This window comes from Anolis carolinensis, chromosome Y (genome assembly GCF_035594765.1).
Source record: "Anolis carolinensis isolate JA03-04 chromosome Y, rAnoCar3.1.pri, whole genome shotgun sequence".
Taxonomy (NCBI): Eukaryota; Metazoa; Chordata; class Lepidosauria; order Squamata; family Dactyloidae; genus Anolis; species Anolis carolinensis.
The window spans coordinates 960,118-977,511 of NC_085848.1; the positions used below are offsets into that span (position 1 = coordinate 960,118).

At 43.2% G+C, this 17,394-nt stretch overlaps 1 protein-coding gene across 6 annotated transcripts in view; it reads right to left on the reverse strand.

The window, feature by feature from the left end:
* Positions 1-6,080: 6,080 nt before the first annotated feature.
* LOC134292951 (serine/threonine-protein phosphatase PP1-gamma catalytic subunit A-like) overlaps positions 6,081-17,394 on the reverse strand; it is a 131,536-nt gene continuing 120,222 nt past the window's right edge. For 2 of the 6 annotated variants that reach the window (XM_062958851.1, XM_062958848.1), the window contains 2 exons: positions 7,590-7,650; positions 6,081-6,459 (listed from right to left, as the gene is read on the reverse strand). In XM_062958851.1, coding sequence (XP_062814921.1) covers positions 6,446-6,459; positions 7,590-7,650 — 75 coding nt within the window. In that variant the 3' untranslated portion in view covers positions 6,081-6,445. Of the gene's footprint in view, positions 7,651-17,394 lie in introns of all 6 variants that reach the window. The other 4 variants (XM_062958849.1, XM_062958846.1, XM_062958850.1 and 1 more) reach the window with 2 other exon arrangements.

Below are 17,394 nucleotides of genomic sequence, written 5' to 3' on the forward strand. Positions count from 1 at the left end.
TGGCCCAATAGGAAGCTGCCTTTTGTCTCTACTCGAGCCAATCAGGAAGGAGAAGGCGGGAGTTATTGAAACAATGAAGTGACAGGGCAGGAAATATCGGATTAATTCCTGCTAGACCGATTTCTAAAGGGATTAATGGCAGCAATCAAGGATGTCCGGGTTTCTGTCACGTATACAGATTTTAGATATGCCTTGGGGTGTCAGAGGTGGAAGTAAAGATGGGTGGTGATGAGCCATATTGACAGGCTCTGCAGGGCGCCTTCCTGAGGTGTCCTGGATTTTCCTTTGGGTGAGATATGACAATGTTTGCCTTGGGGCGAATCACCTTTAGGTCAACACTCCGAATTCGGCGACTCAAGCCCTATATTGTCCATGCAATCTGAATTTGATTGGGTTAAGCGGTGGCAGATTATCCTTTTGTTTTTGGGAAGGGAAGCCTGGGTCATAGGAAATGGGATAGGTTCTGGGGTTCAGGTTGAGTTCAAAATATTTCCTATTTGATTTCATGACTTGGCAATTATATGAAATAAAATGAAAAATAAAATAAAGTTGGAATATAAACCCTGCTGGGAAAAATACATATTTTCCGGGGATCCCAAAGAGTACAAATACATATAGGCAGACAGATAGATTTCATGGAAATAAGGGAGAATCCATAAAAGTGAGTTACATTGCATAAAGGGGAATCATGAATGATATAAACAATTGAAAATATTTGATAAGAACGAAGTTCATAACATCTGGGGAACCCAATATGGAAATTCATAAAAGTGGAGTTTTAGCAGCATGATTTTAAAATTCATGAAGTTAGCCCAACGATTAGAAATTCATACAACAGTGATTCATGAGGGTGTCCAGGTACATAGAATATGAAAATTCACGGATACATTGGGAAAAGAGTTCATCTGTGGTGGAAGGAATTCATAGAAATAGCATGGGGAAGAGGTACATGTGAGTTGCAGTCTTTGGAAGTATAGGATTTCATAAGTTCAGGGGTAGGTCTGGGGAAGAGTGTTCTTCTCATTCATAAAATTATGAAGGTGTGAATGAAACGTGGAGGGCGCCCGTCCAGGCACCCTCCTGGCAGCTGTAGAGAGGGTGAAGGTCCTTGGAGAACTATGTCTCCCCAGCGGGAGAGCGATTCCCCATCCACAGTTCATAGAAAGGGACCAGTGATCTCTTAAAACCATCCCGCGGGTCGCGGGGAGAGGAAAGTCCGGGATAAGGCTGGAAGAGAGCAGTCTGGCTTGAAAAGAGCAGTCGTTCCGTTTGACAGTCAGCTGATGAGGTGCCGAGAACTGGACCGATTTTGGTTCCGCTGGTGGTCCTTGGGTCAGGAGCCTTAGGAAGGGTTAGGACTAAAAGAGGAGCGTGCTAGGGGTAATTTTGATAAAGATATGAGCCAATTTGTATCGTCCGCCGTATTAACCTATGGCGGAGGAACCTTAGCCAGAGTTTAAAGGTCGGACGGGTTAGAGAGAGAGAGGGGGGGGGATTGCGTGCAAAAGAAGGAGTCAGGGAAAGACACAAAATAACCAGATAGAAAGTGTTACTGTTAAAAATGAATGCTACTTTTATTGAGGGGATTTGTTACATAGTTCAGGGAAGGGGAAAGTGAAGAAAAAAAGATCTTTTAATAATAGTCTGCTGCGGTCCCGCTCCGTTCCTTTGGTGATGGATCTGTGGAACTCTCCGCTGCGGGTTCAAATCAATTTGAAAGCTGGCGCCACGGTCATCACTTGTAGGAGTCTACGGACAACGCCGGCTCTTCGGCTTAGAAATGGAGATGAGCACCACCCCCCAGAGTCAGACACGACTGGACTTAACGTCAGGGGAAAACCTTGACCCTTGACCTTAACTACCACCAATTCCTCAATACTTTATTTCCCAGACCACCAGACTTCGCCACAGCAACGCGTGGCCGGGCACAGCTAGTATGGTATAAATGAGAAAAGGCAATAACAAGCTGAAATTCTGGGGATTTTTTCATCCAAAAAAGGAGTAAAGTCAAAATAGGAAAGAGAACACAAGCAACGAGAATGACAGAAGTGAAATGGAAAATTTTCAAATAAAGTCTACATTAGCACAGAACCCATAATCTAAGACCACGATGAATCAAATCAGGATCATGCCTTGTCTTCCAAATGGTGTGTTTTTTCCTATAGGCAAGATGCTATGTAAACCTTCCCTTGTTAATAAATATTGCCTGGTATCAGAAAAGTTATAATTACTAAAACCCTTGTCATAGAATCATAGAATAGTAGAGTTGGAAGAGACCTCATGGGCCATCCAGTCCAGCCCCATTCTGCCAAGAAGCAGGAAATCGCCTTCAAAGCACTCCCGACAGATGGCCATCCAGCCTCTGCTTAAAAGCCTCCAAGGAAGGAGCCTGCACCACGGCCCGGGGGAGAGAGTTCCACTGGTGAACAGCCCTTCTCCCTGTGAGGAAGTTCTTCCGGATGTTCAGACAGAATCTCCTTCCTTTCCTGTCGTTTGAAGCCCTTGTTCCCTTGCGTCCTAGTCTGCAGGGCAGCAGAAAGGAAGCTCCCTCCCTCCTCCCTCTGACTTCCCTTCACGTATTTGTACATGGCCCTCATCATGTCTCCTCTCAGCCTTCTCTTCTGCAGGCTAAACATGCCCAGCTCTTTCAGCCGCTCCTCATGGGGATTCTTGTTCTCCAGACCCTTGATCACTTGAGCCTCCCTCATCCTCTGGACGCTTTCCAGCTTAGAGTCACCCTCTCCCTTCAATTGCAGTGCCCAGAATGGGGCACAGTGGGATTCCAGGTCAAGTGGCCTGGCCAAGGAGGAATAGACTTCCCTGGACCTAGACGCTATTCCCCTCTTGATGCAGGACAGAATCCCGTTGGCTTTCTTAGCCGCCGCACCACATTCCTGGCTCATGTTCCCCTTCCTCCCCACGAGGACTCCAAGGTCTTTTTCGCACACACTGCTGTCAAGCCAGGCATCGCCCCCCATTCTGTGTCTTTGATTTCCATTTTTTCTGCCGAAGTGAAGTATCCTGCATTTGTCCCTGTTGAACTGCAGTTTGTTAGTTTCGGCCCATCTCTCTTGATCAGAATTCTTTTTTTAAAAAAAATACTTTTTATTAAAATTTCTTTTATAATACAATAATAATATAATAGTAATAAAGAAGAAAAAGGAAAGGAAAAAAGAAAAGAGAAAAAGAAAGATTAATATATAGATATGAAAAAAGGGACATAAATAGAACAGATTTAAGACTGCAAGTTAGAGTATCTATTTTGCTGTGTATTACCTACACTAAATTGTGTATATTCTGGAAAAAAATTAATTAAAATTTTTGTTATTATTGTTATTGTGCTGTCTTACTGGGTTCCTATCCCTTGCTTATTTCCCGCTTTGCTGTTCCTGGGTGGAATGTTTCATTGGCTCCTGTTTTGGGGAGGGGCTTGGGACTCCCCTGTAGGTTTATATGAGTTGGTTCAGCCTGTGAGCTAGGCTCTAGAGGCATTTTCCCTCCATTTGGGATTCCAGGGAAAAATCTCTTAGAGATAGGTCTTAGAATTTGGTCTGGGTTCTTTGGCCTGGCAAATTCAAACAGGCAGCATAAATCATGTACTTACCTCATGTGCTTACCAAGAGTATAGTTTATGTACTTATCACCTCATAGTTATTATAGATAGTTTAGCATAGCTTGTACTTACCTGATAGTGAAGTACTTACCTCATGTACTTACCATATAGTTATTATACCTCATAGTTTACCTCATAGCTTATGTACTTACCTTATATTTCACCTCATATTATTTCTAATACAATAAAAGGACCATTTTCTGTGTTCCAATAAAAGTATTTTTGGTTATCTTTAACCAGCTTCAGGAATGTTTACTTTGGGGTTTGAGGTATAATTAAAGGGTAAACCATTTGTTTTGACTTCCTGGTATCTTCCAGAGGTCTGTTCCTTTTCTATTTTTCTGTTCTATTCTTGTTCTTTTCTCGCTTTCTTCTTTCTTCCCCTTTGTTTTTGTACATAGTTTTGTTTTTACAAATAGTTCTTATCATATCAATATTTTTTTATTCTTTAACATGAGATATTCATTTACTTGTTTCCAGTTGGCTTCCTTTATTTTCATTCCTTTATTCTTAGTCATGAGAAAGGTAAGCCTATCCATATTTCTAATTTCTAAGATTTTTGTCATCCAGGTTTCTTCATCAGGTATATCTTGATTTTTCCATAACTGAGCATAACACAGTCTTGCAGCTGTGATCAGTAAGAATAACAATTTGTCTGTATTTTTTTTCCATCTTTATTTCACGGATTCCTAGTAGAAATGTTTCTCATTTCCATGGTATAGCAATTTTTAGAATCTTCTGTAGCTCCTTATGTATTGTTTTCCAGAATTTTTTTGCCTTTTCACATTTCCACTATAAGTGGAAGTATGTTCCTTCTCTCTGCTTGCATTTCCAGCAGCTTGTGTTGGTATTCTTGTAACATTTTCCCAGTTTTTTTGGTGTCATATACCATCTGTATGCAGATTAAATCCAATTTTCTTTTAGATCTATTATGTATATTTTAGTTTTTTTCCAGATTTCTTCCCACTCTTCTTTCCTAATTGTTCTTCCTATATTTTCTCTCCATCTTTTCATGTATTTTTTCCCTTCTTTTTCTGCTATTTCCCATTCAAGTAGTTTCTTATAAATTTTTGTTATCAGTTTCCTCTCTGATTTCATTATATCTTCCCAGAAGTTTGCTTCTTCCGAAAATCCTTTCTCTTTGTCTTTTCTGTATCTTTCCTTTATCTGCCAATATTGATACCATGAAATTTTCTGATCTATTGTGTTTAGTTCTTGTTGTGATTTTTATCTCATCTCCCCTCCTTCTTTTTTTTTTGGTATTTCTTGATAAGTAGGCCAGTTCTGCCATCCTAGGGTCCGTCTTTGTCCTGCCTCTAGTGGGGATAGCCAGAGTGGGGTCTTTTCATACAATTTCTTTTTATATTTGTCCCAAATTTTATATATGGCCGACCTTATGAAATGGTTGCCATTTTTTTTTTCTTTTTTTACACCCTCATACCAGGTATGAGTGCCATCCGGCTCTTAACTCTTCTTCTAAATTTAAAATTTTTGTTTTTTCTAGTTTTGCCCATTCTCTGACCCATACCAACGCACTGGCCTCAAAATATATTTTCAAATTTGGTGTTGCTAACCCTCCTTTTTCTTTGCGCTCTGTCATATGTTTGAAGTGTATTTTCGGTTTCTTATTTTCCTATATATATTTCATAATATCTCTATTCCAATCTTTCAACAGTTTTTGGTTTCTTAATATGGGTAAATTTTGGAACAAGAAGATCATTTTGGGAAGTATTTTTATTTTTACACTAGCAATCCTGCCCATCAGTGATAGTTTTATATTTCTCCAACTATCCATTTCTTTTTTCATTTCCTTCCATTTATCTAAATAATTATTTTGTATTAATTGTAAGTTTTTTTGATGTCAGGATAATTCCTAAATACTTTACTTTTGGCACAATCTGTATATTCCACTTTTCTTTTATTGAATCCTTCTCCTTTTTTTCTATATTCTTTGTTATTGCCTGTTATTGCTATTGCCTTTGTTGAAACCCGCCACTTCGCCAAATTTTCTTATTACCTCAATCCATTCTCCTAAGCTCTTTTTTGGTTCTTCAATTATACAAATTAAATCATCCGCAAAAGCTCGAACTTTGAGATCCTGTCCTTGAATTCGTGCTCCTTTCCATTCTTTTTCTGTTCTTATTTTATTTAACAGTACTTCCTGGGTAAAAATGAATATTAGTGGTGACAGAGGGTAGCCCTGCCTTGTCCCCTTTTTTATCTCTAGTGATTCTGTTTCTTGACCATTTATTATGATTTTTGTCTCTTGTTTTTCGTATATTGCTTCTATCACATTTTGAAATGTGATCAGAATTCATGAGTCAAGCAGTTATGGAGCTCATGTGTACAGCCCACCTTGTCCTCTCTCATTTGCCATTCAATTATTCTTTCAAAGGTAATGCAAAAAAACTGTTATTTTAAAGTTTAAGTTGCACACATGATGCTAATGAAATTAACACAGAGAAGATTTATCAACTTATTCATTTAATAAGCATTTGACCATATTCTACTGCACATGCCATCTGTTTAAAAATATTGATTTGTAAAACCAAAAACCCTCTGAAAAGATGCTCTGTGAGTCACACAAACAGGTGATCAGGGTTCATTGTTGCAATTGGTTGCTTTCTTGCTTTTGTAGAACAGGTCTTCAGATGTTAATTAAAAACGAACTCTAAATGAATTGTTTTATGTGGCAAATCTTTAAATAGCTCTTCACATTCTTTCTGAACTGGCTAAACAATACAATAGCAAATCTCAACACTGAATATAGGGGATGAATAAAAAGCCTTTAATTCTGCATCCCAGTTGACCACAGCATTACTTTCTGCTAGTTCAAGTTGTTCTTCCTGCAGAGGAAAAAATCCAACTTAGACTTTCTATAGACTGCACTGACATGTTGTTCTCAATGCTTTCCCATTCACTATAAAGATATAAAGCAGGAAAAATATTCTTCCATTAAAATATACTTTATAGTAATGAAGCTGATTTAAAAAGAGAATGATTTCAAAATACTAACAATGTAATTTATGTACTGAACAAGAAAAAATCATTTGAGGGGAGTGACCCAGAAATATTTCCATAGTACAGGCAGTCCCTGAGTTACAAACATTCATTTTACACCTATTCTGACTTACATACAAACACAATTTAAAAGAAACTTGCAGAACTTATTTTGTTTGCAACAGCAACAACAATGCTTTATATACTGCTCTATCTCCCCAAAGAGACTCAGAGCAGTTAACCCAGGATCTGTCTGTAATTTGTATAAACAAGGTATAATCTGACAGTACAGTAGAGTCTCACTTATCCAACATAAATGGGCCGGCAGAATGTTGGATAAGCGAATATGTTGGATAATAAGGAGGGATTAAGAAAAAGCCTATTGAACATCAAATTAGGTTATGATTTTACAAATTAAGCACCAAAACATCATGTTAGACAACAAATTTGACAGAAAAAGTAGTTCAATACACAGTAATGCTATGTAGTAATTACTGTATTTACGAATTTAGCACCAAAATATCACGATGTATTGAAAACATTGACTACAAAATGGCTTGGATAATCGAGAACGTTGGATAAGTGAGACTACTGTATTATGTTTTCTAGTCTTATAGCAAACTAATTTGACTCTTAAGTTGAAAAGAAAAGCAGTCATAGCACAGTGCTCATTTTTACACATTGGAGGAATCACTGATACAATTTGATTACCTTGCATGAAAAATACAGTTACTGTAAAGTATACAGCTGAAATATTAATATAGAAAAGCTTTTTTTGCAATTACCATACATGAAAATGAACATAAAAACTACAAACACAATGTTATTTCAGCAGATTTACTTTGTCTTCCCTTCAAACAAACACACTCACACACTCACACACACACACACACACACACACACACAAAATCCTGAAATTCATCTCAAAAAAGCAGGGTCAAAAATGATCATTTCTTTGTTTGCTTTGTGATCATACCCCTAGGTGGTGTTACAGGTCGGCTAGCATTGGGCTTCTTTTTCTCAGCAGGCTTCAAGATCTACAATGATAATGAAGTTATTAAGAAAATAGTTTTTGAGTACATGCACCTAAACATGAAAGTACTCATTTCAATCCAAACCACACTTAATAGGTGTAAAATTAAATTTAGCATTGTGTCATACACATAGTTAACTAAAGAAAAACTTTTTAAATAACCTTATATTGAAATGCATTTATTTATTTATAAATTAGTGGGGAGCAGTCCACCCTCCTGTTTAGGGAGCTCCACTGGCTGCCGTTCACCTTCCGGTCCCAATTCAAGGTGCAGGTACTCACCTACAAAGCCCTGCACGGTTCGGGACCCCCCTACCTTCGTGACCGCCTCTCCCCCTATGAACCTGCACGGTCTCTTCGTTCGTCGGGGGAAGCCCTCCTCTCGCTTCCGCCTCCGTCACAAGCGCGGTTGGTGGGGACGAGGGAGAGAGAGGGCCTTCTCCATCGTGGCCCCCATCCCGGCTCTGGAACTCGCTCCCCAGGTAGATCAGGCAAGCCCCCACCCTGGTAGCTTTTAGGTAGCTTTTCAGGAAGAGCCTGAAAACCTGGCTCTTCACACAGGCCCTTGGATAAGGATTGCCCATCTCCATGACAAATCTTGTATCTGTGACCATTTCCTCACCGGTTGCACTTTTCTTGCCTTGTTAACTTGATATAGCAACGGGGTCAATTCCCATCCCAAGTTGTTCTCTCACGAATTTGCAGCACTTTATCAGCTATCTTGTGTTTACACAATTCAATTGGTGCACTTTACTCAGTCTGTTTTTATAACCTTTCTGTGTTTAAATCATGTTTTATTATTTTTGCTACTTTATATATTAATGTTCAAATTTTATAATTGTGCATGTCTTTTTTCCATTTGATGTGTTTTATATTGCTATTGTTTTTATCTGGCCCTATGTGAGCCGCCCTGAGTCCCTTTGGGGAGATGGAGCAGGGTATAAAAATAAAATAATAATAATAATAATAATAATAATAATTGTTGTTATTATTATTTAGTGCAGGGTAGGAAATCAAATTACAGTAGAGTCTCACTAATCCAAGCCTCGCTTATCCAAGCCTCTGGATAATCCAAGCCATTTTTGTAGTCAATGTTTTCAATATATCGTGATATTTTGGTGCTAAATTCATAAATACAGTAATTACAACATAACATTACTGTGTATTGAACTATTTTTTCTGTGAAATTTGTTGTATAACATGATCTTTTGGTGCTTAATTTGTAATATCATAACCTAATTTGATGTTTAATTGGCTTTTCCTTAATCCCTCCTTATAATCCAAGATATTCGCTTATCCAAGCTTCTGCCGGCCCGTTTAGCTTGGATAAGTGAGACTCTACTGTATTACATTTTTGAAACAGAATAAATAGGAAGATTTTGCTGTAATCTAGATGACAAAAAGCCCTTAGGGGATAATATTGATCATTACCTGTGTTACATTAATGATAAAAAAAAATTAAAGCTTGTTCCTCTCTCTTTCTCAGATAGATAAGAATTGTACAGATCTTGTCCTCTCATGCCTCCCAAGAAGGTCATTTTCTTATCTAATGTTCCAACTATCTGAGTGGACAGTACATTTACAACAGAATAGAAAGTGACAGAAAAATTGAATCCCCATTATCCTAAACCTAGAACACTTTAACACCAGAAATGAACATTAGTGCTGTGTTAGATTACAAGGATGTTTACATTTCAATGTGGAAAATGAACATGTACCAGACAAAGAAATCTTCCAGAAGTGAAAAATAAAATATTTGGTACATAATGGGACCTTCCCCAAGGGGAGGAAAAAGGGTTTTTTCACCTTTGACAAAGAAATCAATCATTAAGTAAGATTTCAACAGAAACCCACTAATACTAGCTCATAAAAATAAGACAGACTTTAAGTTGAATGCTCAGTGACTGTTCATCACCAAACATTTGTAGCAACACTGTATAAAGAGTTACAACTTTTCCAGGAAATAGAAACTTTAGTGAGGCACAAAGCAACCTAAGAAAAAGCAATAATGAAGAAAACTAGTTGCTTGAATATATGAAATATAAACATGCATAGTTTTTTCAATTGATGCTAACCATACAACCATATTTCCATTCTGAACCATGTTTGAAAACTTCCCAACATATTCTCATAATATGATAACAACTAGAATCCTGAAATAAGATTCCAAGCATAATGTACATAGTTTGGAAATAGTGCTTGTTCTTCATTGGTGAATTTGCAAAAAAAAATAAATCATAGTCATTTCTTGTTCAACTGATACACTTGCCTGTTTTTTGTAAGAAGTTATATAAAACTGGTTTAATTGTGTGTGTGTGCAATCCCAATCTTTGACACAAGTGTCTAGTCATCACTCTATTCCTTTAAAAGGGTGCATAGTTTTATCTACTAACACCTAACTCTTCATTACAGATGCAGGTAGAGACAGATTTGCTAGGCAAAAATAGCAAAATCTTCGTTATGGACCATGGCTAAAAGGAAATGAATAATGAGCCGGTTTAATAACCTTTCCATTTTATTTTAGGTATGTGGCAATCCCCTTCAAGTAGTTTCTCAGAACAAGGGCAAAATAATGTCCTGTGCCTTGTGAAAAGACAGATGTTGCTTTTGGAATAAAGGGTAAATTTAATGATAGTTTAATTGAATGAATAAAATTTTTCAATAAAGAGAATTCTTGATCTTGTAAAATGATTGCATGCAGTTAGAAAGACAAGTGTTTGGGGATATTAAAAATACTATGAAGTTACTTACTTAGGCGATCCCTCGTAGCTCGAGGACGATGGTCTTCCATCTTGGGGGTGGGTTCTTAGGTGGCTGAAGAGCCCTATTCTTGACCCGCATGTTCTCCCTTCCGCAGTGAGGACATCGGTTTCCAGGTGGAAGGCGGTCCCGGTCGGGGTTGGCTTGACGCACCTTCTTCCTCTTGGCACGTTTCTCCCTCAAGCCCTCCGTTCGTGCCTCTTCGAACTCCGCAGCACTGCCGGTCACAGCTGACCTCCAATTGGAGCCCTCAAGGGCCAGGGCTCCCCAGTTCTCAGTGTCTAGGCCACGGTTTTTAAGGTTGGCTTTGAGCCCATCTTTCAATCTCTTTTCCTGCCCAACAACATTACGTTTCCCGTTCTTGAGTTCGGAGTAGAGCAACTGCTTTGGGAGACAATGGTGATCTTTGGGCATTCGGACAACGTGGCCTTTAGTCCAGCGGAGTTGATGGCGTAGGAGCATGGCTTCAATGCTGGTGGTCATTGCTTCCTCAAGCACGCTGACCTTTGTCCGCCTGTCTTCCCAAGAGATTGGCAGGATTTTCCTGAGGCAACGCTGATGGAAACGCTCCAGGAGTTTGGTGTGATGTCTGTAGACCGTCCACGTTTCGCAGGCGTAGAGCAGGGTTGGGAGGGGAATGGCTTTGTAAACAAGCCCCTTGGTCTCTCTACGGATGTCCCGGTCATCAAACACTCTCTGCTTCATACGGAAAAATGCTGCACTCGCAGAGCTCAGGCGGTATTGTATTTCAGTGTCGATGTTGACTTTTGTGGAGAGATGGCTGCCAAGGGAGCGGAAATGGTCAACGTTTTCTAATGTGACACCGTTAAGCTGTATTCCTGGCTTTGCAGAAGGATTGGCTGGTGCCTGTTGGAAGAGCACTTTGGTTTTCTCGATGTTCCGTGAGAGGCCGAGCTTCTCGTATGCTTCTGCGAAGGTGAAGTATAAAGAATTGAACCATCATGACTTTCAGAATGATAAGGCTGTACTGAGGCCTAGCAAATACAGTGATTCACTGACATCTCTTCCAGTAGACTCCTGGGAGAGAAGTTGTCACCTAACGAGTATAACTTGTTCTATTTATTTATTGTGTCAGATGTGAATTGAGGGTACATTTACAGTAGAGTCTCGCTTATCCAAGTTTCTGGATAATCCAAGCCATTTTTGTAGTCAATGTTTTCAATATATCATCATATTTTCATGACCAGATTTCTAACGTGAGCCAGCTATAGGGAGCACACAATGCCCCTATTAAAGCAGCTCCACTGGCTGCCGATAAACTGCCGGGCCCAATTCAAGGTGCAGGTCTTGACCTATAAAGCCCTACACGGCTCGGGCCCTACCTATCTCCATGATCGCATCTCCTCCTATGAGCCAGTGCGGACTTTGAGATCTTCCGGGGAGGTTCTTCTCGCGCTCCCACCACCGTCCCAAGTGCGGCTGGTGGGGACGAGGGAACGAGCCTTCTCGGCAGTGGCCCCCATCCCGGCTCTGGAATGCACTGCCAAAAGAGATCAGGCCATCCCCTACATTATCCAATTTCCGTAAGGAACTGAAGACCTGGTGGTGTCGGCAGGTTTTTCAGTAATTACATTGGACTACCGCCAATTTCTGGGCCTGAATATATTGCACAAGATTTCCCTAGCCTAAAATGATACATTTTAATATATTGGTTTTATGGTTCCCGTCCCCTTGATCTGGTCATGTAAGTGTGATTTATTGTCATAATTGTATTTTTTTACTTTGTTTAATAATGTGTATTATGTTGTTATGTAATGTTTGTGTTGCTTTTATGACTGTAAACCGCCCTGAGTCCCATCCGGAGATAGGGCGGTATATAAATAAAGTTCTATTTTATTATGACACAGCAAACAAGATAGATATGCTGGATTTCGCATCACAAAATCACAAGTTGGACACTTCCCAAGTGTCTAGGACTGTGTGATGTATTTTCGGATGATGCGTGCAGATCCCAGTCGGGTGGCCTTTTGCAGCTGGCAGATCGTGATTTTGTCAATGTCTATTGTTTCCAAATGCCGGCTGAGATCTTTTGGCACGGCACCCAGTGTGCCCATCACCACCGGGACCACCTGTACTGGTTTCTGCCAGAGTCCTTACTGTTCAATCTTGAGGTCCTGAGAGCGGCTGAGTTTTTCCTGTTGTTTGTCGTCAATGCGACTGTCACCTGGGATGGCGACATCCATGATCCAAACCTTTTTCTTTTCCACAACTGTGAGGTCTGGTGTGTTGTGTTCCAGAACTTTGTCAGTCTGGACTCGGAAGCCCCACAGTCTCTTTGTGTGCTCATTCTCCAATACTTTTGCAGGTTTGTGATCCCACCAGTTCTTTGCTGCCGGGAGGTGGTACTTGAGGCATAAGTTCCAATGAGTCATTTGGGCCACGTAGTTGTGCCTCTGTTTGTAGTCTGTCTGTGCAATTTTCTTACAGCAGCTGAGGATATGATCCATGGTTTCGTTGGTTTCCTTGCACAGTCTGCATTTTGGGTCATCAGCTGATTTTTCGATCTTGGCCTTGATTGCATTTGTCCTGATGTCTTGCTCCTGGGCTGCAAGGATCAGGCCTTCTGTCTCCTTCTTCAGGGTCCCATTCGTGAGCCAGAGCCAGGTCTTCTCCTTATCAGCTTTTCCTTCAATTTTGACAAGGAACTTTCCATGCAATGTTTTGTTGTGCCAGCTGTCAGCTCTAGTTTGCAGTCCGGTTTTCTTGTACTAGTTTTTTGTCTGCTGTGCTTTGAGGAGTTTCTGATTTTTGACTTCAATCAAAGCAGGTTCTTCACTTTGCTTTACATCTTCTGCCAGGGCATGTTCTTCTTCTTTGACTGCTTGTTTTACTTGTAAGAGTCCTCTGCCCCCTGATCTTCGAGGCAGATATAGCTGGTCAACATCACTGCGAGGGTGCAGTGAAGGATGAATGGTCATGAGTTTTCTTGTTTTTCTGTCCAAATTGTCCAGTTCCATCTGTGTCCAGTTAATGATGCCAGCAGTATATCTTATGACAGGTATGGCCCGGTGTTTATGCCCTTGATGGCACCCCGCAGGTGCCACCTTGACGTGGTGGGGGGGGCTTAGCCATTCCAAGGATGCTGAGGGCTGTGCTGGCGGTAGTGTAACTACCGGCAGGTCCAACCAAGCCAGAGAGGCCTCAGCTGAGGAGCAGAACCAAGAGCACCTAACCCATTAGCATTATGGAGAATCAAACCCAAACGAAGTCTATACTGGCTCGGTCGTCGCCCAGGATAAAAAGGACCACGGTGGATGCTGCTGATTCTGGACATCCATCGACAAGTGGGCTACGGAATCATCAAAACCCAAATGAATAGTCACAGAAGCGGCAGAAATACACAATGCCAGAAAACTGCACAGTCATGAAATGCTATTACAACTCTGAACCCAAAAAACGTGGCTACCAAAAAGGATGCATCAGCTATGGAAACAAGAGTACCCTGACTCACAGATAACAGAACCCCGACTGGCTGACCAACGAAGATTCATAATCAGAAGTATTATTATTATTATTATTATTATTATTATTTTGGTGCTAAATTCATAAATACAGTAATTACTGGATAGCATTACTGTGTATTGAACTATTTTTTATGTCAAATGTGTTGTATAACATGATGTTTTGATGCTTAATTTGTAAAATCATAACCTAATTTGATGCTTAATAGGCTTTTCCTTAATCCCTCCTTATTATCCAAGATATTTGCTTATCCAAGGTTCTGCTGGCCCATTTAGCTTGGATAAGTGAGACTCTACTGTATAATGTATAGAAAAATCACAAATGAACTTAAAAACTTGGCATGATACTAAATGTCCTTTCACCAGAAACAGGCCACTTGGATGCCTCTGGTTTGCAGCAAGAAGGTCCTCCATTGTGCATGTAGCAGGGCTCAGACTGCATTGTAGTCAGTGGTCTATGGTTTACTGTCCTCCACACTTGCATGTTGTAGATTCAACTTTGTGTGGTCCCAGTCCATAAGGTTGGCTTTGCACCTCATGGTGCCAGAGCGCAGTCTGTTCAGTGCCTTCTGGGTTATCTTGAACCAGTGGTGGCATTCTTTCATGCAAGGGAAGCGTAGAGATTTCTATGAAGATCCGGTTTCTGCCTGTGTTAGCTTGACAAGGCACTGATTTTGTCTCAGCAAGCACAGAGGACTTAAAAAAAATACCTATCCCTCAATGGCAGCTGTAATTCATAGCAAAAGGAACCTCTATTTGCTGTTTTAAGGAAGATTTCTCAAGATTGTCCCTTGTGATTCACTTCTGGATGTTGGATAATTAACTTCCCAATGGCATTCAACTCCTTGGAGATGTGAGTTATCTCTTTTGTAAAAAGTAAAGAGAACTTTTGGGATTCTTTTCAGCTTGTTTACCCGGATGACGTGGACAGGATCCTTGGGGCGGTGAGAGCAACCACTTGCTCCGTGGATCTTTGCCCCTCGTGGCTAATTAAATCAGCCAGAGGAGGGTTGGTAGAGTGGTTTGTGAGTATAATTAATGCCTCTTTGGATCAAGGCAAATTTCCATCTGCCCTAAAACAGGCCATAGTGAGGCCCATATTGAAGAAGGCCTCCCTTGATTCTTCTATTTTAAACAACTTCAGACCAATCTCGAACCTGCCTTTCTTGGGCAAGGTCCTGGAGCGGGTGGTTGCCTCTCAGCTGCAGGGTTTCCTGGATGACACCGATTTTCTGGACCCATCGCAGTCCGGCTGCAGGCCTGGGTTCAGCACCGAGACGGCTTGGGTGGCCTTGGTGGATGACCTCCGCAGGGAGCTGGGCAGGGGGAGTGTGACCCTGCTGGTTCTCCTGGACATCTCAGCGGCTTTCGAGACCATCGACCATGGTCTCCTTCTGGGACGGCTCTCTGGGATGGGCCTTGGGGGTTCTGCTCTGCAGTGGCTCCAGTCCTTCCTGGAGGGCCGTTCCCAGTTGGTGAAGCTGGGGGACACCTGTGGGGTTCCATTCTGTCCCCATGCTTTTCAACGTCTACATGAAACCGCTGGGTGAGGTCATCCGGGGATTTGGAGTTGGGTGCCATCTCTACGCAGATGACACCCAACTCTACTACTCCTTTCCACCAAACTCCAAGGAAGCCCCTCGGGTACCGGACCAGTGCCTGGCGGCTGTGATGGGCTGGGTGAGGGCGAATAAGCTGAAGCTTAATCCCGACAAGACAGAGGTCCTCGAGGCCAGTCGCATGTCTGACCGGGGTATTGGGTGGCCACCTGTGCTTGACGGGGTCGCACTCCCCCCGAAGGCGCAGGTCCATTGCAGTCTGGGGGTCCTCCTGGTCTCGGGGCTGACTCTTGAGGCTCAGGTGTCGGCCGTGGCCGGGAGGGCCTTTGCACAACTAAAGCCTGTGCGCCAGCTGCGACCGTACCTCGTGAAGTCTGACTTGGCCATGGTGGTCCACGCCTGAGTCACCTCTAGGCTGGACGATTGCAATGCGCTCTACCTGGAGCTGCCCTTGAAGATGGCCCGGAAATTACAAATAGTCCAACAACCGGCAGCCAGACTAAACGGAGCAACCTACAGGGAGAGGTCTACTCCCTTGTTTAGGGAGCTCCACTGGCTGCCGTTCACCTTCCGGTCCCAATTCAAGGTGCAGGTACTCACCTACAAAGCCCTGCACGGTTCGGGACCCCCCTACCTTCGTGACCGCCTCTCCCCCTATGAACCTGCACGGTCTCTTCGTTCGTCGGGGGAAGCCCTCCTCTCGCTTCCGCCTCCGTCACAAGCGCGGTTGGTGGGGACGAGGGAGAGAGAGGGCCTTCTCCATCGTGGCCCCCATCCCGGCTCTGGAACTCGCTCCCCAGGTAGATCAGGCAAGCCCCCACCTTGGATGTGTTCAGGAAGAGCCTGAAAACCTGGCTCTTCCAACAGGCCTTTGGTGATTTCCTTCCATAGCAAAGGATTGACCAGTTGCCCATTTTTATTTTTACCGCACTTTATTTCTTTAGCCTCCTTTGTTTATGCCTTCCCAGGGCCGGCCCCACTCATGCGGCAGCTGACGCCGCCGCCTCGGGCGCAGGCCCGGGGGGGCGCCGTCAGGCTGGGCGGGAGGCGGGGCACCGCCCTGACGGTGCCCCGCCTCCCGCCCAGTGCGCCCTGGCCCGTCTGGCCTGCTAGAAAAGGCCAGACGGGCGAGCGGGAGTAGCGTGGGAGGCGGGGCCAGCTCTGACGCCGCTCCCCCCCCCCCCGCCCAGCGTGCCTTGGCCCCGCCTCCCACGTTGCGTGGGAGGCAGGGCCAAGGCACGCTGGGCGGGGGGGGGGAGCGGCGTCAGAGCTGGCCCCGCCTCCCACGTTACCCCCGCTCGCCCGTCTGGCCTTGTGTAGCAGGCCAGACTGAGTCTGGCCTGCTACAAAAGGCCAGACGGGCGAGCGGGGGTAGCGTGGGAGGCGGGGCCAACTCTGGCCCCGCCCCCCCGCCCAGCGTGCCCTGGCCCCGCCTCCCACGCTGCGTGGGAGGCGGGGCCAGGGCACGGGGGCGGGGCCAACTCTGGCCCCGCCCCCTCACTATTCGCCCTGGCCCCGCCTCCCACGCAGCGTGGGAGGCGGGGCCAGGGCACGCTGGGCGGGGCCAGGGCGCCGGTGGCGGGGGCGCTTTTCAGCACCCCCGCTTTACATAAAAAAATATCTCCGGCCGGCCCTGTGCCTTCCCCAGCACTTTAATGGGACAATGATTTTGTATCGTCCTCTCCCCAATTGTATCTGATACTACTAGCACTTTTATGGCCCAGTTCCTTTTAGGAGCCAACCCAGGATTTTATCAAGCATGTTTGTTTTCTATGATTTTATTTGTTTTATGACTTGCTTTATTGTTGATTGCTTTGTTTTTATTGTTGTGTTTTATATTGTCTGTTTTGCCTGGGCTTGGCCCCATGCAAGCAGCCCCGAGTCCCCTTGGGGGGATAGGGCGGGGTATTAAAAATTATTATTGTTGTTGTTGTTGTTGTTGTTGTC